The sequence below is a fragment of the Alligator mississippiensis genome, chromosome 15 (assembly GCF_030867095.1).
Source record: "Alligator mississippiensis isolate rAllMis1 chromosome 15, rAllMis1, whole genome shotgun sequence".
Taxonomy (NCBI): Eukaryota; Metazoa; Chordata; order Crocodylia; family Alligatoridae; genus Alligator; species Alligator mississippiensis.
The window spans coordinates 22354612-22381685 of record NC_081838.1 but is presented as its reverse complement, the minus strand read 5'-3'; the positions used below and the strand labels follow the sequence as shown (position 1 = coordinate 22381685).

Below are 27074 nucleotides of genomic sequence, written 5' to 3'. Positions count from 1 at the left end.
ACAACCATATATCTATACTAGGTTGTCTACGTCTCCCCTCACCCCCTGCTTCTGAGGGATGCCATCAGTGGAAAAATGAATTGTCTGCTCATCAGAACATTTCTACAAATTAACTTTTCTTGGGCAGCTGATTGTCTGTATTGATTCTTTCCTCTCCTTAGCCTGGCTTTGTAGGTGCTAATTGATGGCAATTAACTGGCTACATTAGCTAGGTCCTGTGTATTGAGCTGGTCCCTGAGTGAATCATGATTGGTTGGTAACTGGTAACACAGTAGCTGAGCAGCCAGGCCTGCAGTAGTGTCTCCCACACCCCCAAGACAGACACAGTTAGTCCCACAAGCACCCATGGCACGAGTTTTGCCCATCAGCAGCTAGGGATGGAGGGTCCCAGAACCCCCCTGCACCGATCCCCTCCACAGCTGGCAGGTGTCACAGCAGGAGCCACCATCCCTGCAGCTGTCACCCCGCTGCGCCTTAACACGCGGTGTCACCCATGTCACGAGTTTTGCTTGCCAGCAGCTTGAGGTGCAGTTCCCCCCAAGCCCCTGCACCAATCTTCTTGAAACTTGGCAGGCTTCATGCTCTCTGCAGTCTACCACCCCTGAAAATTGCATCCAAATCGGACAACAAACAACAAAGTTATAGTTGTTTTATTGCTTCCCCATTATACCCTATGGCCGGATCTCTGAGGCAGCTCTAAGGCAGCTCCGAAGCTCTTCAGGAAGCCTAACGAGGCCAGTGCTTTGACCCGGACATGCTTCAGACCCCGAAGCATCCGAAGCTTCTCTGGATCCGAAGCAGGGTCGAAGCCTCGCACAGCCCTACTATGCACTTCGATGCCGCCAAGGATTCATCAGCAGGAGTCTGTGTGGATGCGTCTGCATTCAAGCTGTGCACAGCTGGAGGTCAGTTGTGAGACACGCAGCCTTTAGCCTGACATGTTCATACTTACACTCCCCTATTACCACAGCCCAAAGGTTTCCCACTTTTAGGTCCCCATGGTTCACCCATATTCTATAGTTGACCCCAGGTCAAGTCATCCTTATGAACTCATCTGAACTGGGTGGAGGGAAAGCTGCTCTCTAAAAACGTTCCCCTGCCACTGCCCAACATAGCTGTCCTTTGCACTGCCTCCTCATCTCTACTGCCTATTCTTGTCTGGTCTCAGCAGCATGCAGTTTTGTGCCACCCTGTTTTCTGGGCTCTCCCTAGGCTGCACCCACTTTTGGGAAACCAATCCACCATTGCAAAAAATGGGCTTCAGCCAACATTATGCATTCTTACTCGTCATCCGAATTAAGGTTTCCCCACAAAGCCGGAGGTGACAGCACACGCAGCAAGTGTAGCCCTATTGGTTCCCCTTTCGCATTGCCCAGCATCCACCCATCCCAGTTTCTGAGATGTCTCCCTAGCACGGATGCCACTGTGGTCGTTTGCTCCAGGCTGCAAACTGTGCTTCACCCAGCAGCGTACATTCTCTGCCGGTGTCCAACCCTGGAGCTCCCCGGACCATCCCAGTGTCATGCAAGTTGCAAGCTACCCCTATCAGTTGCCCTTTCTTAGTGCCCAGGATCCACCCACCCTAGTTCCTGAGCTGTGTCCCCAAGCTGCACCCCACATCTTGAAAGCTGTTCCCCCAGTGCATGAAAATGGGCTTCACCGAGCACTGTCCATTCTTTCCAGGTGTCCAACTTCAGGGGTCCCCAGCTTCCACACCAAGCCACAGATGACACCAGGCAAAGCCAGTCCAAATGTTTCCCCAAGACACCACCCAACCTTTCACACCCTTGTTTCCACAGGTCTTCCTGGCATGCACCCTGCATTTGGAGCACCACTGTGGTCATTCCCTCTGGGCTGCAAAATGTGTGTCACCCAGCAGTGTACAATCTCTGTTGGTGTCCAACCTTGGTGTGGCAGTATTTACAGAGAACAGCCCTTTGTGGGCCCCCTACCCCCAGGGTTGCCATCCATGCTGGAGGAGGCACAGCTGTGTGAGGGAAGGCAGGAGCCAGAGGATGTCCAAGAAGCAGCCCTTCTAGTGACCCTCAGTCTGAGGAAGAGCCGCAGCGCTGCCAGCCCCATTGCCTGCCCCCAGCGCCCAAACAATGGCTCCCTTTCATGCCCCAAAGTGAACTGCTGATGCTCCCAAAGTTAGCTGATGGTCTGTTATTCCCCTTTGCCCACCATTTCCCTAGTACTGTGACTAAATTTCCTCTTTTTATAGGAAACTCAAAAAGAGGAAACTTTTATAGGAAACTCAAAAAGGCTCCTGTTTGGCCAGGCTGGCCTCCTGTGGCACTTCCCATTCTTCTGTCACTTCGGGATAACTTGCTTCTGCGCCCTTAAGGAAGTCCCTTAAAGTGCAGCCAGATCTGAATGCCTTTCCCCTCCCACTTGCCTCCCAAGGGATCCTGTCCACCAGGTCCCCGTTCACAAACTCTACCATTTCGTGGCTACTTTCACCCCAGGTACTTTCTACCTTCACATTCTCAACCAATTTCTACCTGTTTCTGAGCAATGAGTCAAGACCTTTCAACCCTCCTTGGCCTCTTTACCATCTGAATCAAAAGGTTACCCCTCAACACATTGGAGGAACGTGCGGCCATCACCTGTTTTCCCTGCCTATCCTGTCTTACCACCTCTGCATTATCCCAATTACATCATAATTCTGTGAGCGTACTAGGACCCCCACTTCTTCCTGTTTGCTCCTGATGTTTCTCATGTTGTTGCATCAATATTTCCAGTGTCTATCTGATTGTCCTACCCTCTCCAGGAGACCATCGCTAAGGTTTCTATTATGACTTCCCCTTACTAAGTTTTTATCCAGCTCTCTGGGCTCTTTATTTACCTCTGGATGTTTGGCTCCATCTCTATCCCCCAGGAAGCCTAGCTTAAAAGCCTCATCACTAGGATAGCAATCCTGCAAGCCAAGACACTCCTCCCTCTCTTCATCAGGTGGACCCCATCTCTTCCTAGAAGTCCATCTTCCTGGAACAACACCCCATTGTTGAAGAAGCTGAAACCCTAAATTCAGCTGGCTGCACCTCTGCGGCAGCGTGTTGTGGCTGGTGCATTCCTGAGTATTCCCTTCCCACCCACTTCTGCTTGTGGGGATACAGAGCTATCCCAGAACAACCGTGGTCTCTTCCTAGGGGCAAGCAGCAGGACAGCATGGAACATCTTGGACTCTGGCATCCTCAGTGGGCAGGTCTGTGACAGCAGCAACCTCTGGGGTGAGGACAGCAGAGTCACAGACCCCACTCCAGGGAACACAGCAGGTTACGGCTTCCACCTGGGCTCCCTCCATCCGGGCCAAAACACCCTAATTCAGCCAGTCACATAGCTCAGCAGCTCAGCCCTGGCCATCTGGGCATGCTGCCCTTAGGGATGGCACCAGCCACTCAGCACAGAGCTGCAGCCTAGCCACTGCTTTGTTGTCACTAAAGGCACCAGGCTGAGCATCAGTTTCTGTGGTCACAGCCCTCGTGCCCTGGCTTTGTGCCACAGACCAAGCAGGCATTGAGGTGTTACTGAGCAGCCCCAGCAGTCCCAGGCATTGAAGGGCCGTTCTAGGGTCGGTGCAGGTCCGGGTGGGGAACGTTCTCATAAATGTCGCTCCTGGATGAGTCTCCCCCTTCTGACGCCCTCACTCTGGTGGCCGAATCCCAAGAGGGCTTGAGGCTGGGGAGCACAGCATAGGTGACAAGGTGTTCCTGCTGGAGAGAGCACAGGGGCAATGAGCGGGGTGGGCAGGGATGGACAGGCACCCCATGAGAGTAGTAGGCAGGGAGCACCAGGCTGGGGGTGGGGGAGAAACACTTACATCATCCATCTGGGGGGTTCTTGTGGGCTTGGCTGTGAGAGAGATACAAAGGGATCAGGCCTGGGCAGTAATATGCACACCCTGGGCCCCTGGCACAAGCCCACTTCACTTCCCCAACCAGCTCAAGCTGCCTGTTGTGCCTGGGACCCAACACTGAGGACCTGGGACCCCAGGCCCCTCTCCTACTACTGCAACAGCCCTGTCTGAATCTAGGAGTTGCATCCCACCAACCTGGACATGAAGCAGGAGGGGCCCCAGGTGTCTGAGCTTCCCTGCCAGCTGACACCAGCCCTGGCACCAAATCCTGACCAAAGCTCTGGAGGGCTGGAGGCTGGTCATTCCCCTTCCTTTCCATGCCTGCACATGTCTCTGTGCTCCTGGTCTCAGATGGGAACAGAGGTCCCCAAGGGACAAGCACTAAATCAAACACCATTCCCCACAGGATTTCAGCCTGAACCAGGCACAGGGGAGCCAGAAACCTGGAGTTTGCAGCCTGAAGAGCAGGACAGCCTCTCAGCCCAAGGCCATGGGGATTTACCCCACTCCATATTTCCTGCTGTTTGAGAGGGCTCCTCTGACTTGCAGGTGACACTTCTCTGTTAGCGTTAGAGCTACGGCAGCGACAAGCCATGACTGCAGTAACAGGAACTGCAAGATGCTGGTGAGAAAACTGCATTTCACAATTTTTGCTGTGTCCCCCTCTAATGTCTGTTCCATGCCTACAAAGGCCTGACTGCTAACAGCCACACACACAGTTTCACTGTTTCCCAGAGAAGTCAGTCAGCAAAGAAAATCTGTTTAAATGGACATTTTTAAAACTAATCAATTCAATGAATGGGCAGAGAAATGGACATTTTAAAAATTCATGCCTCTCCAGCGAGACACAGCTCTGTGCCACTCACCGTTGCTTCCTTTCTTGAAGGTGACAGTGGAATAGACCACATCTCTGCTCTGCTGCCGGGGACACACTAGAAGGAAAAGCCAGGGCTCACTTAGTCCTTGTTGACTTTAGACACAGTGACTGTGCTGTGCACCCCCTGCTCCCGACCGCTGCAGTCCCACCCAGGCAGCCCAGGCACCGAGCCCCCAGGCAGGGGCAGGCTGGCCAAGACCATCTGGGATCTGCTGTAATTCAGCAGAGATGGGCTCTGATTGAGCTGGATCATTCCAGCCACAGCAACTCAGTGCCCCAGTGGAAACCAATGAGCTGATATGGTGCAGCTGTGCTCCTCCATGGTGCCACAGGGCACTGCCAGCCTTCGGGCATCTCCCAGAAAACCCTGCTTCCAGGAGCTAAGCTGGGGATTGTGGCAGAGGCACTTGATGGGCATCATGATGGAAGTGGTCCAGGACAGTGGCAGTGTGGAGGTGCCAGGTCCATAGGGTGATTCTGCCTGGGTGGTGCAGATATGCTGGCCTGTGCTGACACAGGGTGAGGGCAGCCAGTTCAGTTCCAGGTGAGACATTTCTCTAGTGCTGGGCTCTCGGCCTGGAGTCCTTACCTCCTGCCCCTCCTATCAAGGGGCCAGGGATGGAGATGGAGCCTGAGATGGAGAAAGGAACTAGGCAAGTCTCTAGAGGAGACCAGGAAGGGAAGGTCCCACATCATGCTGATGTTCATAATCCTCCAGAATGAGAGATACTGCCAGGTCTTAGCAGAGCCTCCCAGTGGGCACCACAGCCTGCTCATGAAACATGGGTGCCATGGGACCAGAGTATGAGAACATCCGTATTACATTTCCTGCCTTGGGCAGCTTCCTCTGCCCATGACATCGACCCCCTGCTCTAATCACCAGCGCCCAGCTTGGCTCAGCTGCTCATGCAGCCAGTAAGCAGAAGCCTTACCATTGTGGTACTCTGGATCCAGGTCAGTGGCGGCCTCGGCTGCTGGGGGAGGCAGCCTCTGGGTGGGGGGCTCCTGCTGCACTGGGCCCAGGGTGTTCCTGTGGAGGAGAAGATGCAGTAAGCGGAGGGGAGTAACATGGACACACACAGAGCAGGGCATGGGGAGACAGAGACAAGGACAAAGAAGGCACTTACACGTGCGACCCAGATTAACCTTCATGCCAAGGGACTTTCTGGAGCTGAGCTTTGGCCAGAGGAGAACGGTCCTCAGTGCAAGCAAGAATCAAGCCCTGGCAGGGTCTGTGGTTCTGGGTCTCAGCCTTGTGCCTGCTCTAACAATGTGACCCGTCTCTGCACCTAGTCTCAAACACTCCCATAACACCCCAGTCCTGGTCAACCTCCTCCTGGCCAGGAGCTGGCCGTCTATCTGACCAGGAAGGAGGCTCTGGCCAGGAGGGTCCCTAGGGACTGCAAGGCCATTTTTCTGGGCCTCTTTCATTCCCGTCTCTGAGTGGAGCACCACTGGGCAGTAGCCGCAGAGGCTACTCTGTTACATAGTGGACCTGGCCCATGCTTTAGACAGGACAAAAATAGGCCCATAACACTCCAGCAGTTGCCAGAGACCCAGCAGGGAAAATTTGGGGTTCCCCTGTCCACCGTGCCACAGCCCCTCTGCCCAGTACTGCCCACAGTAAGGTCCTGCTGGAGTCTTTGTCCCCACCCCCAGCAGGGATTCCCCCCATGACCTTCCTCGGGGACGGGGTTCCCTGGGATTGAGCGGCTGCTTAGGGGGAAGCTTAGATTCCCAGTTCACAGCTGGTGCTGTTGTGGGTAGCATGGAGGGTGCTGCCCCATGATTGCCCACATCGGGCTTGCAGTTCAGGAAATTCAATGAAACCTCCCTGTCCACATGGTGCTGCCTCCACCCCCTCCCAGGCTGATTGCTGAGAGCAAGGGAGAGACATAGCAAATCCCTAGACCAGCTTACCCCCAGGGACCCCACTCCTTCCTGTGCAGGGTCAGTGGACACTGACTCTGCTGTCTCCACACAAGCAGCTGGGATGTCAGCAGCAGCTTGTACTCCATTGCCTCCCTTCAACCTCCAGCAGGGTCAGACTGAGAAACCAGACCAGAGGGTCCCCAAAACTGCACTGACTTTGGCTAACAGGAGAGGCCACAGCCTGGGCTGGGTCGTGATGCAGTTTGACCCTGTCCGCCTACTCACCCTGAGTGTCACTGCTGTAAACCTGGACAGAGCATGCCCTACTGTGTGTGCAGCCTCAGACTCACTGGCCAGCATGCACCAGGGATAAACCTCCCATTCCCAGCCTGGGGTGGTGGCAGAGGGGATGGTGACAGACACCTGCAGAGCCTTAGGTGGTGACACTAGTGAGAACCAGGTAGTCTGACAGTCACTGGGGGAAGAAGCAGCAGCATGAGTAGCTGAGAGAAGACCCAGGCACTGGGCACAAAGAATGCTGATACAAGTGATGTTTTGCTCTGCAATTGGCCCCCTGAAGCACTCCACAGCTGTGCCCTTACAGAAGTCTTTAAGAGGAGGCTTGACGATTACCTAGCTGGGGTCATTTGAGCCCAGTTTTCTCTCCTGCCCAGGCAGGGGGTCGGACTAGAAGATCTGCAAGGTCCCTTCCAACCCTACATCTATGAATCTATGAAAAGTACACAGCTGCAGAGTACTTTATAAGTGTCCAAACGCATGACAGTCTGAACCCTCGTTACACGAGGGTTCACATGAAGGCACTTCAAAGTGGAGCATCTTCATTAACTTGTGTCAGTGCATACCATGGGAGGGAGGGCTCCAATCCACCAGCCCCACCCTCCAGCACAGGCTGGGCAAACCCCAGCCTAAGCTCCCTCCCCTCCCTTCTGTCCCTGCCATTATAAAGACAGTGCTGGAGCTGGGCAGGCGGGCTAGGGGAAAGCAGCTGCAGACATGCAGCTGCTCCAAACTGGAGCTCAATCACCCAACCACCTGGACCCAATAGCAAATGTCTGTTGGGTCAAGAGGATCACTGTAACTCATAGCGCTTTCTGCAAAGTGCTCTGAGTTACAGCTGGGAGCTACACATCTGTCAGCACCCAGAATAACGCAAGACCCTTTAAAAAAGACAACATTGAACTCACCCCCATTCCATCCCCACCCCCAACAACCTGCCTGGTCCTGGGGCTGCACTCACCTCCACCAGGCAGTGAAACATGTCTCTTCTGCAAAGCAAGTGAGAAAAGGGGTGTTAGATCCTTTCCCCCAGCTGTCAGGCCCAGATGGTTTTACTTATCTGGCAAGGGAAATACCTTTCTTCTCATCCTCAAATAACTCAGCATAGTTGAGGGCCTGTCCCTTGTACTGCCAACAGGCTGACCCCTGCAAGAGTCTACAAATGCCTCTACAAATACACAATTTATAGGGATGAGGGATTGCTCTTGGGCTTTCGCTCTCACTTGCTCTTTGAGTCTTTTGGCTTGGGGCAAAGGAAACTAGGGAGCATCTGAACTCCAAGGCCTCCAGGCTAAAGACCTGCATGTAGGGTGTCTGCCCTGGATATGAAGTCCCAGACTGAAGATTTTGTGGGGAGATTTGGTGGTGGTCATGCCACACAGATTTGAATGATGGAGCTCTACTCAGTCAACAGAATTCAGAACTGCTTTGGCTGATTTAGCCCCAGACACAAAATTTTAAAAAAATCGGTAGTGCATGAGCATGAGAGACAGGGGCTTGGGGAGGTGTGGTGGGAACCGTGATGGAGAGTTCATTTTCCACTGCATAGTGTCAAGTGCTGAGGACAGGGCAGCTGATGGGGGTGAGATAGGAAGAGCTGGAACCAGGGCCCAGGATCATGCTTCCAGCCCCAACCCCTGGAGCAGCGCTTGGGAGCAGTAAGGATCCAGGACCTCCAGGTGCACCCTGGACCTAGTTGTCCCTGTGGAGCTGGCAGGAGATGGGCTACAGCTTCAGCAGGGTAGAGAGGGAGCAGGCACCATGGACACTTAGGGGGAGTCTGAATCCCCGTGTTTATGCCCAATTCATACCCTCTCTCCATGAGCACCTGTGCGGGTGAGATCCTCACACAGCCAGCAATGCCTGTGAACTTCAGGGAGCTTCCTGCATGGCGAGGTCTGCATGGTGAGAGCGAAGCCAAGGGAGACACCCACCTGCTTTCTGCCGGTGCCTGACGTAGAACATGGCAGCCACTGTGGCACTGACCAAGAACAGGAGGGCGACAGTCATGCCCACAATCACCCAGACACTCGTGGCCTCTGGGGAGACAAAGGAAACAGGCTTAGGCCTCCCCCACCATTCACAGCACCAAGTAGCTGAGAGATGCTTACTGCATCCATCCATCCAGTCCCTGGTGCTGCAGACAGCATCTCCCACGATCCTCCAGGAATGGACCCTGAGCCAGAGTCTCATGCCCCACGGCTCTGGATGGCAGCTCCAGAGCCCCACACCTCTGAGGGCCAGGAGCTGCCTTCTGATTCACAGCCACCACAACTCCTGCTGCTTTATTCCCATCCACCTTTGTGCCCTCACTGGCCTTTCCCTTGAGAAGATCTTGTCCCGCCCCAGGGCTTTCCCCCGAGCAGCTCACAGGGGGTGTGAGGCCCATGCCCAGCATGTCTCCTCCCTGCCCGACCCAGTCAAGCCCTCACCTGAGAGGCGCTCCACTCCCCGGGTGCTGCGCCAGCCCTCCCCTGCACTGCCGCAGTCTGCGTTCTGCCCTCCCACGGTGCCCAGGGCTCTGCATGTGGCCCCAGGCAACGGGCCACTAGAGCCTCAGTCCACAGCATTAATCCTTCCCTGTCTTCACTGGCAGCGCCCACCCGAGACATCCTGGTACATCACTCTGGCCTCTCCACAGCTGCTTGCACTGATGTCTCAGTCATTCAGCAATGGACTGATGCACTCTGGGATTCCTCCTCCTCAGTCCTTCCCATCCAAAGCGCTCCTCCAACAGCATCCCCAAATGCATGGCCCATCCTGTCCCCATTTCCCAGGGGATCAGGGTCACCCCAGCTCTTCTGTGCAATGCATGGATCCTCCTCTCTTGACAATGCCCCCATGCTGTGTCACTAGCAGAGCTCCCTAGACCATCCTCCTTTCTGTGACAAGGTTGTTCATGGAAAGTAATGCTGGTCTGGAGACTGATCTAGAGCAGCACCTCTGACCACCCACATCCAGTCTGACACTTCCCTTCCAGTGCAGGCTCTTTTTCCTGCCCTTGAGGATGCCCCTCCTGCCCCCTTAACAGCCCTAGCACTGTGGGCACTGGGGGTCATAAGAAGCAGTGCTCCTTTGCTAAGTGTCAGACACGTGGGGGCCAGACCACGAGAATTTGAGCAGGGCTTGGTCTCTGTCAGTAGGCTGTGGCACCTCCCAGCTTTCCCAACAGCATAATGATGCCCTCCCTGCTACCCTCATACTCCCCACCTCACCCCCACCAAAAGGGACCAGGCTCCAGGCAGGGGCTCCAGACCCTGCTGAGGGCATTATTGTTCAAAAGCTCCTTCCCAGCTACGACCTGTGAGACAGAGGCACGGCCTGGTTAAGGATCAGGCTGGGATCTTAGAGGTACCAGTACCAGGATGGATCCCTCTTGCTCTCTTGCTACTACAGCGCAACCACATCGCATCTCACCATGAAACCCAGGCTGTGTGCAAAACCCCAGCGGGGTCTTGAATCTGCTTCTGCAGCTGGCTATAACCCTGACCCAGGTCCTACCTCAGCCCCCACCCAGCCTCTCCCTCAGCCAGCCCTGGCCTTACCTCTCACGGTGACGGCCAGAATCTCGCTGGAGACCTGGAAGACTTTCTCCAGGCTGAGCTGGTTGCTGGCGATGCACTGGTAATTCCCCGCGTGGTCCAGCTGCAGCGACTCCACATACAGGACGTGCCCCACAGGACTCAGCAGGCCCAGCCCTGAGGCCGCGTCCAGCTCCTGGCTGTTGTGAAGCCACCTGAATACTGGGTCTGTCCCTGCCTGCACCGAGCAGCTGAGATTCAGACTTTCTCCCACTGTGAGCACCAGCTCTGGCTTATCTCTGATGATACTGGTCCCAGCCACAGGCACTGCAAGCACAAGGGAGAGGGCATGAGCCCAGAACCAGCCTGGAGGGAGAGGAGGCAAAAGGGGAGGGTTCCTGCCCCCAGCTCCGGTTCACAAAGAGAAGAGAAGAGTGAATGGGGCAGGGAGGAGGGGGCACCATACAGAACAGGCTGCAGGGAGCTGCCCTGGCCTGGCCATGGGGACAGACTAGAGGGGACCTGGCAGGGCACTTGCACCCGGGGGGGGAGGGAGCGCCATGGGGCAGGCGCTTTGTGTCACCTGCCAGCTCCCCATGCTGTGCTGCTCCGAGCAGCCGTGTGGGCTCCAGCGGCAGTGGTGCCCAGACCTCCTGCTGGAGGGTGAGATGGCAGGGGAGGAGAAGTCCCTCACACCCTACATAGTCAGCTGCCCTAGAGTCGTCCTGCCCCTAACGCACAGCTTGCAGGGCTCCAAAGTGGTGGCCCAGCCCTAGCAAGGAAGCCCCTCCGTGACCATTGCTACAGGAAGAGAGAGCTGGTTTAGAGTAGAAGGACCCCTGTGCTCTCCAAGCAGGCGATGTTTCCTGTTCCCACCAGTGAGATCAGAGTCGACAAGAGCAACGTGCCTGGAAAAAATCAGGCTGTTGGATCTAGTTGTTTTATTACCCCAGGCTGACACCTACGCAACCACCTAGGTCTTGTACTATCCATGGGATGTTCTACCTGGTCAATCAGCCGACTGGACTGAGAAGAAAGGGGTTGACTTCAGCCTTTGGAAGAGACCAGCTACATAAAGAAAGGACCTGAACCCCAAAGGAAAAGGGAACAATCATCTGGACTGCACAGGGATGATTAGTGACTTGTGTCAGTGTGCAGGCATTGTACAGCCCATGCACAGCTGTACTTGTGAGTGCTGCACTACCCCAGGACACCTCCCATCTGGGTTATCACAATTAGCCCCAGGTACCCTAGCACAGCGAGGTGGGAGGGGGCGCTGTGCTGGGGTCTGCCAGCTGTGCCACTGACAACCTTGCACTAGTAGGCCCCAGAGTCATTCGGACATCAGGTTAAGTTTGAGGGACTCTGGCTTGCCAGCACTAACTGTCCTTGTCCCCAGCAGGGCTCCCTCATGATGAACTGATAGACAACAGGAGCTGAGCCCTGCTGCAACTCACACAGGATCTCCACTGCATCCCCGATGGTGGCCCAGGAGCCGTCTGCACTAAGGGTCAGGACAGGCAGGGACACTGGGGCTGACAGGGAGACCAGGGCACGTGACAGCTCCATCTGCCCCAGGGAGCTGGGAGGAAGACGAGGGAGGGGGCGTTTGCTCACTACAGCTGTCAGCTCTTGGGAGCAGGGCTGGCCCTCGGGTCCATGTTTGTGCAGCGCCCGCACGTGGGGGCTCCTGGGCACTTCCAAAGCCCAAACCCCAGTGCTGATACTCCCCCGGGAAAGGGGACGGGTTTGCTCTGAGACCTGAAAACTTCAGCCCTTGGCTCCAGGATGCCCTGGGCCCGGCTAGGAGCAGCCGTGTCAAGCGGCACGAATCCCATGGACACATGTGGAGCCCACGCCTGCTATGGGGCGATCTGGCCTCTCACGTGGGGCTGGGGCCACACACCCAGGGCAGTGTGTAGGCTGCTACAGCATCTCTTCTACCTCGTATTTAGCTGAGGTGGCTTGTATTGCTTTCTCAGAGCTAAGGGAGGGCATTTTGTGCCCCCAAACTTCTCTACCGTCGCTCCCAACTGTGAGGTTGGCCTCAGAAAAGACATTTGCAAAAACATCTTGCTTCTTGCTCGTTCCCTGGATAATCACACCCAGAACAGCACTCCAGCACGGCTCCTCACTCTATCTTATTGCACTTTCTCACTTGCCCAGGGCGAGCAAGAAGAGACAAGTGAGAGCTGAGGGGAAAGAAAAGCCCAACATGGGATTTCTCCAGAGATATTTCTCGCTGTGGCCACAAAATGCTCTTCAGGAAGATGAAGGGTTTCAATGGGATGAAAATGTGGCCCCAGACCTGGCTGCCAGGAGCCCCCGTGGTACCAGAGCGGTGACAAGTGGGTGCTGCCCCCCTGCACCCTGCAGGGACGCCCCGCTGCCCCCGGCCTCCTGCTGCCACAGCTGCCTCCCTCGTGGCACTGCCTGCGTGGAGCAGCCTCCCCCCTCCCCTCCCAGCAGCCTGGGCCCCAGCACCGTTATCCACCAGCACCTGCCCCACGGGGCCCAGGGCTGCCGGGAGTCACGTCCTCCCCAGGGAAACAACACGGCCCCGGCCCCCCGTCAGCTGGGACCCACTCACCCCACACTGTAACCGTCACCCGTGGGCTCAGGACGGGGTCATGGCCATTGGAGGCAGCGCAGTAATACTCCCCGGCATCGCTCTCCGTGGCAGCAGGGATCTCGTAGTCCATCCTCCGTGAGCGCAGAGTCTCTGTCCTCAGAGCCAGGCCAGAGCCCTCCCGGTGCCAGGAGAAGGCGAGAGGCCCCGTGCCCGCAGCCACGGAGCAGCTCAGCACCAGCCGCTCCCCTGTCACCACCTGCCCATTGCGGGGCTGCACCCTCAGGGTGACTCCAGAGACGGGGACTCCTGTGGGGAGACCAAGAGGGGAGTGGGACCCGCTGCACTGACCCAGCCCCGGGTGCAGGGACGTCCAGGGGGCTCAGCCTGTCTGCCCCAGTGAGGACTAGTGGCCCCATGTGCACCGCAGTTATGGGAGGTGGGGGGCTCCTGTAGGCACCCCATAATGACAGCCCTGTGCTCACATCTACATGGGGCAAAGCCCAGGTGCCCCAGCACAGCAGCCATTGGAGCAAAGGGCACAACAGAAGATGCCCAAATGCAGCTCCAGGCTGCCTGCCCCCCACCCCCCCACCCCCCAGCTGCTGCCCAAATGCGGTCCCACCACAGCTGCTACTGTGCCCATGGGTCCAGGCTGGGAGAAGCCTCCACGGTCTAGATCCAGGCTGGGGCCCAGGGAGAGCTCGACACCCCTGTCCTATTGGATCCACAGACCCTGGCCCACAATCCCTGGCACCGACACTCACGTTTAACCTCGATGTCTCGCTCAGGGCTGCGTTTCTGGACACTTGAGGTCACCGCCTGCACCACACAGGAGTAGGGTCCCGAGTCTGCCAGCCCTGCCTCTGGGACCTGGTACTCGGGGGAGCTCGTTGGCTCTCTCACGACCGTGCTGTTGTTGTAGAAGGAGTACTGAAGCCGTAGGTCAGGTTTCTCGGGGCTGGGCTGCGTGACACAGCTCAGGGCCAGGGAGCTTCCTTCTCTCATTTCAGCTGAGCCGGCCACCCTCAGCTCGGGTGTTGAAAACAGCTCTAGAAAGACACCAGACTGGGTCACCCCACAGCGCTCAGTCTCAGAGTCCATGGGCAGGCTCAGGAGAGTCCCAGGAGCCAAGGGAGTCTGTCCCCTCATTGCAAACCTCTGCTCCACAAGCCCCCGAACAGCACAGCGAGCATCTAGGCTCAGGAGACAAAATGTGTCTCTCCCGTGGACGGTCCCACAAACCCGGGACAAGGGGAGGCAGGGCCAGGACTCTGGCTGCTGGAAGGGCAGAGCATCCCAGAGCCGCCAGGCAGTTCAGCCCCCTGGTCGGCTCGTGTGACGTGTGGGGCTGGGGCTGGGTGTGGGGCTGGGCGGGTTTCACTGTGGGGAGAGCCGCGTTTCAGGGCCGGCTCCAGTGCAAGTCTCAGCCCTGGTCACCGCATCAGGAGCCTCGCCAGCAACATGCTGCTCCCTCTGCTACGTAGGGTGGGCACTGCATGAGCGCTCATTGTGCCACTGTCGCTCTCGCGCTGTTGTCCACCACACGTGCTTTGCCTGTCCCCATCTCTAGAGCTGAGGTTTCTGCTCGGACAGCTGGAGATCAGGGCCTCTGATCTGGTCTCACCTCCCCCTTGGCCCGGCTCTGCTGCAGTCAGGGCGGTGGCACCACAGTGAACCCAGGGGCAGACTGCAATGGGACTAGAGGCACCGGGGGCAATCCAGCCCAAGGGATCCTTCCCCCTCCCATGGTGAGCGCCCTCCTGTCCTGCACCCTGGGGCTGCCTCATCTCTGCCCGGCCCAACACCCCCAGCAGTGCCTTACCTCGGACAAGAACCAGCACCTCATTAGAGACACGTGGATAATAAACGGAACCAGATATCACTTCTCCTTTACATTGGTATCTGCCACCTTCTGTTGTCTTTGCTTGATCAATAGTATAACTGGACTGAACAGGCCTTGGTGTGATCTCTGTTCCATCTCTGTAGTATTTCACCCCATGCACTTCACCACCCCTCCACCCGCGGCATCTCAGAAGCAGGCGGTCCCCCTCGAACACTGCATAATGCGGGGCCTGGAGAATCAGCCAGCCTGAAAGAGAGACACAGCGAGCAGGAGCTGCAGGGACCCTTGCATGAGGTACCGCACTCCTCGGCATGCGCTGCCCGGCAGGACGGGGGCTGCAGGCTACGCTGACAAAGGCAGTTTATCCACCGATGTGAGGGAGGGGCAGAAACCCAGAGAAGTGCCCTGGGCCCCACTGAAAACAACCCAGAGTCCCCTCTAGTGTTGGAGCAGAATCAGAGGAACGTGTCCTGAGGCAGGGGCACGACAGTCACACAACGGCCCAAGGGGCAAGACCAGGCCAAGTGAAGGGGCAGGCAGGAGATGAGTGACCAGTCCCAGCACTGGGTGACATGGCACCACCTGGCAGCTCCCCAAGGCAGCACAACAGGGCACTGGCTGGCAGCTCCCCCAGGCAGAGGCCATACTGGCTGTCCTGTCCACACCACGGCCCTGGGAGCAAACCCAGCACACGGTCCTGTCCTACGGACTGATCCCCCTACATGGGCACAGCCCCCACAACCCTGCGCTGCCAGAGCAGGAAGCACCTGTCCCATTGCTGCCGAGTCTTTAGCAAACTGGGACAGTATGCCATAGCGTCTGTCCTGCAGCTGGAGAGACCTTCTTGGTTGGGCCCTGGAGAGCCCTGAGGGAGCTGGGGGCTAGGGGGCTCGGGGGGGCAGCACCAACACAACTGTCCCTGACTGCCACCGCAGGAGGCCCGGGGGTCCCAGCAGTGGGTGCAGAGCAGGATGGAGCCCACCTGAGGGCACTCACCACGAGAGACAGTCAGCTGGACGGGGTCACTGCGTGTGGAGCCACGGGTCTCGCACTGGTATTTGCCTGTGTTTTTCACTTGTGCAGCTTTAATTTGGACGCTGTTTCTTTGTGTTGATTCAGAGACATGCTCCCCAGAATTAAAATACCAAGAGGTGCGGGTGCTTCCTGCAAAGCGGGATCCACTGCACGTCAGAGTGACGCTGTCCCCCTCAAACACGGTGCTCCAGGGCGGGTCCAGGGTCAGCACGGCCTTCTGTGCAGCTGCTGGGGCCAGGCAGACGGGGAGGGAGGGAGCAGGAAAAGGAGAATTCAGTGCACAGGTGGGTGGGATGAGCCCAAGCCTGCACACGGGGAACAGAGCCAGGGCACTGGCCAGGGTTACACTCCTAGGCTGGGATTTCAAAGGAGCTCAAAGGAGCCAGGGTTCCTGCCAAGTGCCAGCTACTGCCTAGCGCAGTGTTTCCCAACCTTTTCCAGCCCAAGGCACACTTACATAAACAGTTTTTTTTCACGGCGCACCTGTTAAGGCATTCCCCATCCTCATACCTACTGTAGCTCAGTGTAGCTCATTGCCATGACAAAATTCTGTGGCACACCTGTTCATTTCTGATGGCACACTTCTGTGCCATGGCGCACTGGTTGGGAAACACTGGCCTAGTGCAAGGGTGCGGTGGGGAAAGGCCGCAGCAGTGTCCCCAGTGCCTGGATACTGTCCTGCTGCAAGCAGCACTGGGGAAGTATAACGGGAGTTCCCCTTCCCGCGAATGGGACATGTCCAGTACCAGAGGCAGTAGGATTGTCTCTCAGCAGCTCCCCTTCCTCCCTGCCTCCCCCCAGTGCCCAGGGATGCCCAGGCGCCAGGGGGTCTGGAGCCTGGAATTTGTGCAGGAAAATCAGAGATGAGAGGACTCACCAGCTAGGCCAAGGGCATGAGCTGCAATGATAACAAGACACAACATGGGTGCACGTGAGGGCTGATCCTCCTGCCCGGTGGTGCTGACAGCAACCCTGAGCCTGCCCAACGAAGCCCAGAGGTCTGTTCCCTCCAGGAGGTCAGACTGGCTGCCCACAGGGCTCTCTTCTGGCCTTGTGCTCTAGGAGCAGACTCTGGCCCCACGACCTGCCAAGAGAGGGTCAGAGCCATCAGCCCAGCACACACGGGGTAGGACTTCCCCAGAGCCCCTGCTGGAGCTAGGACAGAGCTCCTGCCTGCAAGATCTCCCCATCCCACTGCACCCCTGGTCAAGTATGGACAGGAGCCTAGCACAAGCACTAGGACCCAGTGCTGCTGGGCCAGGTTCATGTCTGTCATAGCTATTGCATGCCAGCCTGCAGCACCTCCCCACTGTCCCAGTGTCCCTACCAGGCCTGTCCCACTGCCCTCTGCCAAAGGTGCATCCCAGGGGCCAGAGAATCACCCCAGAGCCTGCGATGGCTGTGCCAGTTCTTTCACATTTCTGGGCTGCAGCAGGCCTGGAGACAGCGATCACTGATCCCTCCAACAGGGGAGCATCAAATGCTGCATGCTTTGTCTCTCTTTAGTTCTGGCTTTTTCCACATCTGAGCCCTCATCCCTGTTGTCCACCCTTCCTTTGCCTGTCGCATCTATGGTGGATCACCACTGACCCCAGAGGCAAAGCACCCACTTAGCCCTTGGGTCCTCTCTAGATCATCTTTCACCTCTACCCCGTCCTACCTGGATAGAAAGGTGAAGATGTGAGACGCCTGCTGTGCGACCATCCCACAGCACACTAAGGTCTGAAGTCAGGCAGGAACTTCCTCACCAGTCCCAAAACTTTCGATGCCACACCCAAGGAGACATGACTACAGATGTCAAAAGAGAGGCTGAAGAAAATACCTGACAGTGTAAAAATGGACATTCAAACAGCCAAGTTCTTAGCACCAGGGGCTCACGAACCATAGCAAATGTGGTGATGTCTGAACCCCTCATGTACCAGAAACACACGCTCCAAGGAACTAATGGAGAAGAGGGGCTATACCATTTTCCAACCACCTGTGACTGTGGCACAGAGCGTCAGACTACAAAACCCCCGCTGCAATGCCACTGCTTGAAGGTGCATGTAAAATGTAAGACTGGGAAGGTACAATAAATGAGTACTGGAAAGGGTAACAAAATGGCCAAATGTGGTGCAGAGACGCAAGAAGAAGAAGAAGACTCCCTCTTCACTTCATGGTCCTACATCTGTTGTTTGTGTGGCAGAAGCACCTTTTGTTCTTTGATGTTATTTCCTTTGCAAGGTCTCAACTTAACTTGTGCAAGGTTTTACTGTGTCCCACACCTGTCTGTCTGCAGGACATGTTTTTCTTTGCTGATAAGCCCTTCTGATCACTCCCTGTAGGCTCTGCTTCCTCCTAAAAACCTCCTAGCAGAGCTATATGCCCACTAAGGTCTGGAGCTCTTTACTACAGAGAGGCATCTGAAGCCCCCATCAGTGGTGGCCTTAGGGTTGTTGTGGCCCTGGGCAAGACAGTCATTTAGGGCCCCTTATTTGGGGTTCCTTAGAGCCATTTCCTTGCAAAAACTTCACCGCCAAAAAAATTTGGGCCCCCTAAAGTCTGAGGCCCCTAAGGGCACTACTGCTCCTGTTCATGCCACACCTGCTGAGAATTCCCATGGGAGAAAAACTTATGGCTTCAGTGTTACACTAGTGTTTGACGGCTAGAAAATTATATTCAGAGGTTTGCTTTTAGGAATTGGCTTCTAGGTAAAGTAGATATTGCATTAAAACAATGGTTCAGGGAACAACAAGGGTTTCTAAAAGCCTGTTTGTGATAGAGTTTCCTTCAAGGCCCACTGGGGGCTTGTACAGGTAAGGTTGTTACTATATACACATGATGAAAATTTCCCTTTGTGTGGCTTACTGGCATCACACTTTACACATACCCATTTTGGGGGGTTTCAATGAGTATGCATCATCACAAACTAAGCCACATCCCGAATGTAGTTTTGGTTGCAATGTTGGAACTTGGAACATTGCAATCATTAATCTGTCAGCTCACCCCCTGGCCATGGGAGAGGTGGGCAGTCTCTACCAAAAAAAAGGATCTGGACCCTCACCACTTCTGCCTTCACCAGGTGCCTGTGGCTGCCAGGACACCTGAAGCCACCCAGGAATGGGCTGGCTTGCCCCTGGGGCAGTGTGGAGAGTTGGCAGGAGGGCAGCTGGGTGTGCTGGAAGCAGGAGAAGATGGTGGGGATGGTGTACAGGGCACTGGAAGCCCGAGCAGGCTCAGGGAACAGTTGGATTGGGTGCCTCCAAGCTGGGGCAGCACCTGACCCACTAGGAGCCCACCTTGACAGTCCTGGGGGGGCGCTGCCACCACACAGGGAAGGACTGAGACCCCCTGCAGCTCAAGGGCCACTCAGCCCCCGGCAGCACACCCAAAAAAAAAAAAGATCAGGCCCCTTGTTGCTTCTGCCTTCAGCAGGCACCAGGACAGTGATGTGTACATGAGTGTATATACAGTGATGGAAAAATGAAACCCACCGTTTCAGTTAAAAATTGATAATTTCAATTTAGGGGGCATAGAATGCAACCCTGAAGGACTAAACCCCATTACATGTACAAGTGCCCACTGTGTCTGGAACCAGCAGACAGACAGGCTGTGAAACTGAAGTGTTCCCTGAAAACCCCAAAACAGAAATAAGGGACTCTGCTGTGGTGGCTAGGTCACAGTGACCAGCTGCAGAGCCCTTGGTACTTCCAGTTTTGATGGACAGACCAAATTAGGAGGCTGCTCAATGCCCAGATTAAGATGCATGTATGTTATGGGTTTAGGAAACAAGGGAATATGCTGACAGAACAGAACATGGACAGTATGACAACTGCAGGGAAACCAGTCAATGATGCCTAGGAATGAAGAGTCATCAGAGGAGGAAAAGGATACAAAAAGAGGGATTTCAGAGCAGCAAAGGGTCCCCAAGTGGGGAACCTGAGGCAACCATGGACAGAGGGAACACCACCAGCCCATGTCACCCACCCCACTGGGGGTGGGGGTGGGGGAGAGGCAGTGGGCCTTGACTACTGACATCTGACATTCAAGAGAGAAACACAAGGTGAAGCTTCTGCCAGACATACCATGCCTCTGTAACAACCCAAGGACTAATGGATATAGAATTGGGGGGTTATTTTGTTTACCTTGCCTGCATTATTCTTATTTTCTATCACTGTAGCAGCTCGGGGTTCCAGGGGCAGTCCTGATGTCCTCTGGTGGCTCTGCGACCATGCCCCACTCTGCCTCTAGAGCACCTTCCCTTCTCACCCACCATGCCTTGATGGAATAATGATTGCAATAATAAGAGGGAGGCTGCCCATGGGCCCTTACATGGTTCCAGTCCAACTGGACCCCCACTGGCCTTTAGTGCTCCCAGGCCCCTCGCTAGGCCTCGCTATGGTTGTGCTGCTGCAGTATACCTAAGCTTTAGGGGCTTATTCCATGGTTCCAGTCCTTCCCTACACCATGCCCCAAGCCTTGCAGGTGTTATAGTGTTCACTTGTTGGGGCTTCGGCCTCCTTGGCCTCCACCCCTTTACTCTCCCTAGGCCTTCTAGACTGGGCCCAGTTTTGAAACTGGCTTTGAGGCATTAGCTCTGGTTCAGCCCTTTTGGGCAACAGGCCCCTGAGCCCTGTCTGGCTCTTTGGCCTCACCCACTGCCCACTCCAGGCTCAACAGTCACTCAAGCCTTGAGCCTGACCCTGGCAGGGCTCAGGGTGATTGCATGCCCCTTGAGCTCTATTGGGACCTCCATATTCTGCCCCTACAGTTCCAACCCAAACTCATGGGCCAATGAGAGGTAAAGCGTTGTTGGACCTGGTACTGGCCAAAGGGGATGACATAGTCAGTGACCTAAGAATCGATGGAAAGCTGGGTGGTAGTGACCACAAACTGATCACCTTTACTATCCATTGCAAAGCTGGCAAGTCAGTCAGCAATACTGAAGTCCTCAACTTCTGGAAAGATGATTTTGACAAGCTCAGGAGCTTCATTGTCAAGGCCCTAAGGGACCAGGACTCAACTGGAACTGGAGTCCAAGAGGAGTGGTTGCTCCTTAAGGGAGCAATCCTGACAGCACAAGGAATGGCCATCCCATCTCAGAGGAAGGGTAGGAAAAGGGCACAGCAACCCCCTTGGCTCAGCAGGGAACTCGAGGACCTCCTAAACCTCAAAAGAGAGACTTATAAAGGATGGAAGGTTGGAGTTACCACCAAGGAGGAGTACTCAGCACTGGTCCGTGCCTGCAGGGAGTGGATCAAGAAAGCCAAAGCTGCAACCTAGCTCCATCTGGCTTCACATATCAAGGATAACAAAAGGTCCTTTTTCAGATATGTAGGGAGTCAGAAAAAAAGCAAAGGTAACATTGGACCCCTGCTGAACCAAATGGGACAGCTGATAACCAACACCCAGGAGGCCAACCTGCTTGATGGGTATTTCACATCAGTTTTTCATCAGTCCAATGGGACTGCCCTGCCTAACAAGATGTGGGACAGCCAGGGTGAGGGCGTATTTATACCCAGCATCAGTTTTGATCTAGTAAAGCATCACCTTGAGTTGCTGGACACCTTCAAGTCAGCTGGTCCTAACAGATTACACCCTAGGTTACTAAAGGAGCTGGCAGGTGTCATAGCCCAACCATTGGCAAAAATATTAAAAAATTTGTGGCACTCAGGTGAAGTACCTGAAGACTGGAAGAAGGCCAATGTGGTACCCATCTTCAAGAAAGGGTGGAAAGTAGATCCTGGGAATTACAAGCCAATCAGCTTGACCTCAATCCCTGGTATGATTCTTGAGAAAATTATCAATGAGACCCTTTTGGATAAGCTGGTTTAGGGCAACATCCTGAGGGACAGCCAGCACAGCTTTGTCACGGGTAGCTCTTGCCTGACCAATCTCATCTCCTTCTATGACCAGGTGACGTATCAACTGGAAAAGGGAGAAGAGATTCATGTTATATACCTGGACTTTAAAAAAGCCTATGATCTGGTGTCCCATGACCTCCTCATGGAAAAATTGGCCAACTGTGGCCTCAGCTACACCACAGTCTGATGGCTGGGAAATTGGCTCCAAGGTGAGACCCAGAGAGTAGTGGTTGATGGCAGCGAGTCATTATGGTGCTCTGTGACCAGTGGTGTCCCCCAAGACTCTGTCCTTGGACCAGTTCTCTTCAACATCTTTATCAACGATGTGGAGATTGGTGTCTGAAGTGCACTGGCTAAGTTTGCTGATGATAGTAAACTTTGGGGCTTCGCATCCACACCTGAGGACAGGCTAGTGATCCACGCTGACTTGGATAAGCTTAGTAAGTGGGTGGACACAAACCTGATGATGTTCAATACCAATACATGCAAGGTATTCCAACTTGGGGAAAAATACCCGCAGCATACTTATAGGCTTGTCAGTGCTAGCACCTCTGCTGAAAGAGACTTGGGGGTCATGATTGACCACAAGATGAACATGAGCCACCAATGCGATGTCGCAACTGGAAAAGCAAACAAAATTCTGGCTTGCATGCATAGATGCTTCTCAAGTAAATCTCAGGATGTCATTCTCCCACTGTACTCGGCCTTGGTGAGGCCACAGCTGGAGTACTGCGTCCAATTCTAGGCTCTGCAATTCAAGAAGGATGTGGAGAAGCTTGAGAGAGTCCAGAGGAGAGCCGCGCGCATGATCAGAGGGCAGGAGTATAGGCTCTATGAAGAGAGGCTGAGAGCCACGGGACTCTTCAGTCTGGAAAAGCTCAGGCTCAGGGGGGAACTGGTGGCTGCCTATAAGTACACAAGGGGTTTTCATCAGGATCTGGGAGAGCATCTGTTCACCAGAGCACTGCAAGGAAAAACAAGGACCAACGGTCATAAACTCCTACAAGACTGTTTTAGGCTGGACATAAGAAAACATTTCTTTACTGTCCGAGCCCCCAAGGTCTGGAATAGACTCCCTCCAGATGTGTTGCAGGCACCTGCTCTGGACTCATTCCAGAGCTTGGATGCTTATCTTGCTGGGATCCTTTGACCCTAGCTGACTTCCTGCCTATGACAGCTGAAAAGTGTGCCTGTGTGATAAGAGTGCTTGCTGAAGGCTCTATGAAGATTATATCAAGTGTTTTTCTGTATTTGTTTAGATATTAAGCTATATGTTGTTGCTAAAAGCCTAATTAAAGATTAAGATGTAGTGAGGCCTTGTATAAAGTAAGGCCTAGTAAATTTAGCAAAGCCTAGAAGTAGTAAGGCCCTGTGGCGCAGCTAAACTTACCTTATCAAAGGAATGCAAGGCTTATACTGCTAATTGGTCAGTCTAAGGACAGTTGAAGTAAAGGGAATCTGAGTGGTCATTCGTTACAGTATCATTCAGAAGCTATAAATGAGCTGGAATATTTGGAAACCATTCAGAAGGAAGAGACAGCTCTGTAAAAAAATTAGTAGCTGTTGCCTGGATTAGTGGGCCCGTGGACCTCGAAGAGCCCAAGAACTGTATCCCAAGGTCCTTCACGGTACCCCTTTGGACAATGTCATTCGGGGATGCCTGACTTCGCTGAACTTTGAGGAAAAGAAGCTTGCTGTGTATCAGGCATCAGAGGGGACTGCCAATAAGTTGCCAACGCTAATTGCTTTTGTCTGTCATCGTTTGTTTTGTTACTATGCGTAGTTGTGTTTTTGTTAAGTCAATAAATCTTTCTTACCTTTCTACCCCTGACCATACTCTCAATCCCAAACCCACCGCAGGCAGCTGGGACATAAATTGGCGTCACGAACAGGATTGAGAGGCTCTGGTCCGGAGAGAAAGGTCGGAATGGAGGGAGTTGCATGGGCCCCGTTAGTAGCTTTGCTTAAGGAGGTGATGGGGATGAAGAATCTGGGTGGGATAAGGATAGGTTGAGACCTGTCTGGAGTGACCCGGGAACTGTACCCGATCATTGGGCTAGGTTTGCTACTGCTGCCCGGGGTAAACCCGAGAAGGGGTGCCTGTTGTGGCTGCTGGCAACATGCCTGCGGTTAGGGGCCAAAGAGAATGCCCAGCTCCGGGAAGAGGTCATCCAGCTGAGTAAGGAGTTAAAAGATGTGAGAAATTCCAACAGCGTGGCGTGCAAGGCCGTGCGAGCTACACAGAGCTGCTTGGAAACATTAAAACAGAAGAAAGGAAAAATTATAGTCCCGCACATAGCTGTTCCCCTCCAAAAGAAAGTGCAGTTAGCGCAGGTTATGAAGCAATCCTCCCACAAGTGTCTGTATAGAAATAAACCAAAATTTAAGCTCTGGGAAGATCAAAGGGAAGAGAGTGATGGAGAGGAGGAGATTTATGACGAGCCTGGTGCTGAAACACCCCCGTATGTTCCTCCCCAGAGGGAGGAACCTAGCGAGGCCTTCCCTGCCCCAAGGGAGAAACTCAGCCAAGTATTTCCCATGGTGATAACTCATTCAAGGCTGCAAGGAGAGAATCCCTGAACAGAGCTGCATTCCTTTACCTGTGTGAAGATTTAAAATATTCAAAAGCAGCATGAATTCAAGCCAGGAGAATCAGTAATAGACTGGCTAGTTCAAATGTATAGTGAAGGGGCATTAGCAATTTCAGTGAATAGAGCTGAAGCAGCCCAAATTGTTCTGTGCCATGAGCTCCAGTTAAATCAGTTTGCAAGAGATAATGAAAATGTTACTTTGTTTTCTGCTGCGCTCCAAGCCACTGCAGCCAGTTATGGTAATATAGAAGAAGAGCTTAACCCTGCCTCTTGGGCATGGGCCAATTTAAAAAAGGCTGTCCGCTACTTTTATCTATTATCATTAACTGAAATAATTCATACAGCGGTTTGGACTCACATGCCAGATGCAGAAGTAGTGACAGCACTGCTGTGGAGGAAGTTTTGCCGGCAACCACCAACAGAGTGCACCTCGGCCTTGTTGGCCTTGGAGCCAGAGACAGTAAATCACCCGGTAAGAGATGAGATCCAGCAATTAGTGCAACTTTTACCCATTTTGCAGAAACCAAGGCTTACCAAGCCGATGAAAACTGCCAACGCCATGGCAGTGGCCTCAGTGAAAGATAAACCCCTGATCCTCCCGAATCGTTGAGAAAAGCCGGGAAAGGCCGGCCCAAGACTCCACAAGCAAAAATGTGGAAAGACTTGTTAGCTGCTTGTTTCAATGAAGTGCAGATCAATAGACTGCCCATCAATGCCTTGCAAGGGCTAAGAGCTAATCACTGTACCAAAAGGGCAAGAGCAAAAGCAAAGCCTTTTGTGCCACCAACAGTGTCACCGGAGAGATTGTCTGCCCTGAGAGCAAAACTGTCGACATTTTCCCAGGCACACGCAGGGCTGCCAGCCTTTACTCTGCCTGATCACATGGCCTAGGGAGTTCGGCCGGTCCAACCCCCAAAGAAAGGAGCCACAATGGGGGTAGTAGCGGGCCGAGGACCAGTATCTAAAGTTAATATTGGCCCCTTAATTCAGATACCTGTACAAATTCAATTAGGTAAAAGTAAAAGGTCAATTGACAGGCTATTAGACACTGGTGCCCAGAGTTGTATTTTAGATTCCGCAGATTGGAAGGGGGAGAAAGGAACCCCTTATCAAGTAATTAGAGTCGGAGGCACCAGACGACCAGGACATCTAGTCCGAGCAACCTTCGCATTACCTAATGGCTCTAAGGTAACAGCGGCCGCAGTAATACTTAAAGGGGGACCAAGCTTACTGGGACTTAATGTACTAAGAGGACAGCAGTTTGCCTTTGAACAAGAGAACTGGCAGTTTGGGTGCACAGTGCCTCACCGAGAAACAGAAGAAACAGCTGTAACAGCTGTAACTCGATGTAGAATGATCCCACTAACCCTGCCTCCCATGAAAGGAGTACACAGACCCCAGTATCGAACACCTCCCGAGGCCACCCAACCTATTCAGTGTATTTTAAGTCAGCAGTTAGAAGATGAGACTATTATCCGAAACTACTCCCCGTATAACAATCCAGTGTGGCCAGTGTGCAAGCCAAATGGAGGGTGGTGATTGACTACTGACTTTCAAGCTTTGAATGCTAATACATTAACAGCTGCTGTCCCATCACTACCAGCCTTGACAGAAAGCATCCGATGCTATGGACTCGTGTGGATGGAATCCATTGATATCAAAGACATGTTTTTTGCTATTCCCATCCAGGAGAGCCACTGGCCAGTATTTGCTTTTACGTGGATAGGGCAGCAGTATACCTACACCGTGTTGCCCCAGGGATGGATACACAGCCCCACCCTGGCTCATGGAGTTTTAGCTACAATAGTTCATGATGTTCAAGAAAAGTACCCTGACGTACGCATGTGGCAGTACATAGATGACCTCATGGTAGGCAGTCAAGACAGAGAGGCTGCCATCAAGGCCTCTGAATCATTGAAAGAAAAACCTGCGTATACGAGTTACCTAATGTGTCATATGTAACAATAGGACAACGTGTTTGTTGGGAAAGACCAAGTCGTTTGCTGCATGAAAATAGTACCACCTGGACTTCATGCAATTCGCGTTGCTTAAGAGCTAAAAGTGGAGCCGTTGCTCTACTGTAATTAATTAACCATACTAGTGCCCTAAAACGGCCAGAAATTTCCTCTGAGACTATACCTCTCAACTTTACGATACCTACTTCATGGGTATCAGATGTAGACATGCCACGGTTAGAAAACTGGAATGAAGTAAAAAATAAGCTGCAAAGCCTTGAGGCAAAGGCTCAGCAAGGCACTCATTTGGCTCTCCTTGCTCAAGAGGGTGGACGAATCATCAGTCTCGCTGTCAACGTGCCCGAGCCTTGTAAATGGTATGATGTAATCTGTACTATTTGTGTGTCACCAAATGTCATCTCAGCTACGTGGCTAGCCATCTTGAGCATCATAGTATTATGCATTGCCCTAGTGGCAACAGCTAAATGGTGTTTCAATCGTTTGTTGTAAATCTGCTCATGCTTTGCAAGTTAAATTTATAGACCCTTCCCCATTTCCTGATGTAGCGCATGTGGCTTTAGCTTCTCAACTGTAGCCGTCATAGTGCTTCAGCAAGCAAGGGGTGGAGTGTGACAGCTGAAAAGTGTGCCTGTGTAATAAGAGTGCTTGCTGAAGGCTCTATGAAGATTATATCAAGTGTTTTTCTGTATTTGTTTAGCTATTAAGCTATATGTTGTTGCTAAAAGCCTGATTAAAGATTAAGATGTAGTGAGGCCTTGTATAAAGTAAGGCCTAGTAAATTTAGCAAA

General features: G+C 53.7%; 1 protein-coding gene across 1 annotated transcript; it reads right to left on the bottom strand.

Moving 5' to 3' along the window:
* Positions 1 to 634: 634 nt before the first annotated feature.
* LOC132245536 (Fc receptor-like protein 4) lies at positions 635 to 16613 on the bottom strand. The gene is made up of 12 exons (XM_059718110.1): positions 16571 to 16613; positions 15838 to 16104; positions 14821 to 15087; positions 13763 to 14047; positions 13017 to 13304; positions 10451 to 10753; positions 8840 to 8944; positions 7867 to 7894; positions 5669 to 5766; positions 4726 to 4791; positions 3824 to 3855; positions 635 to 3716 (listed from the first exon to the last, which is right to left on the bottom strand). Exons 1-12 carry the CDS (start codon positions 16611 to 16613, stop codon positions 3570 to 3572), a joined length of 1929 nt encoding a protein of 642 aa, XP_059574093.1. The 3' UTR covers positions 635 to 3569.
* Positions 16614 to 27074: the final 10461 nt, after the last annotated feature.

What these genes read in the sequence shown, in the direction of transcription:
- LOC132245536 (XM_059718110.1), bottom strand. Translation starts at nt 16,613, where the DNA reads ATGTCCCATTCGCGGGAAGGGGAACTCCCGTTATACTTCCCCA. An exon ending in TCTGGCCGTCACCGTGAGAG is followed by an intron (nt 8,945 to 10,450) that starts GTAAGGCCAGGG and finishes TTGTCTCCCCAG; the next exon opens with AGGCCACGAGTGTCTGGGTG. An exon ending in GAACCCCCCAGATGGATGAT is followed by an intron (nt 3,717 to 3,823) that starts GTAAGTGTTTCT and finishes TGCTCTCTCCAG; the next exon opens with CAGGAACACCTTGTCACCTA.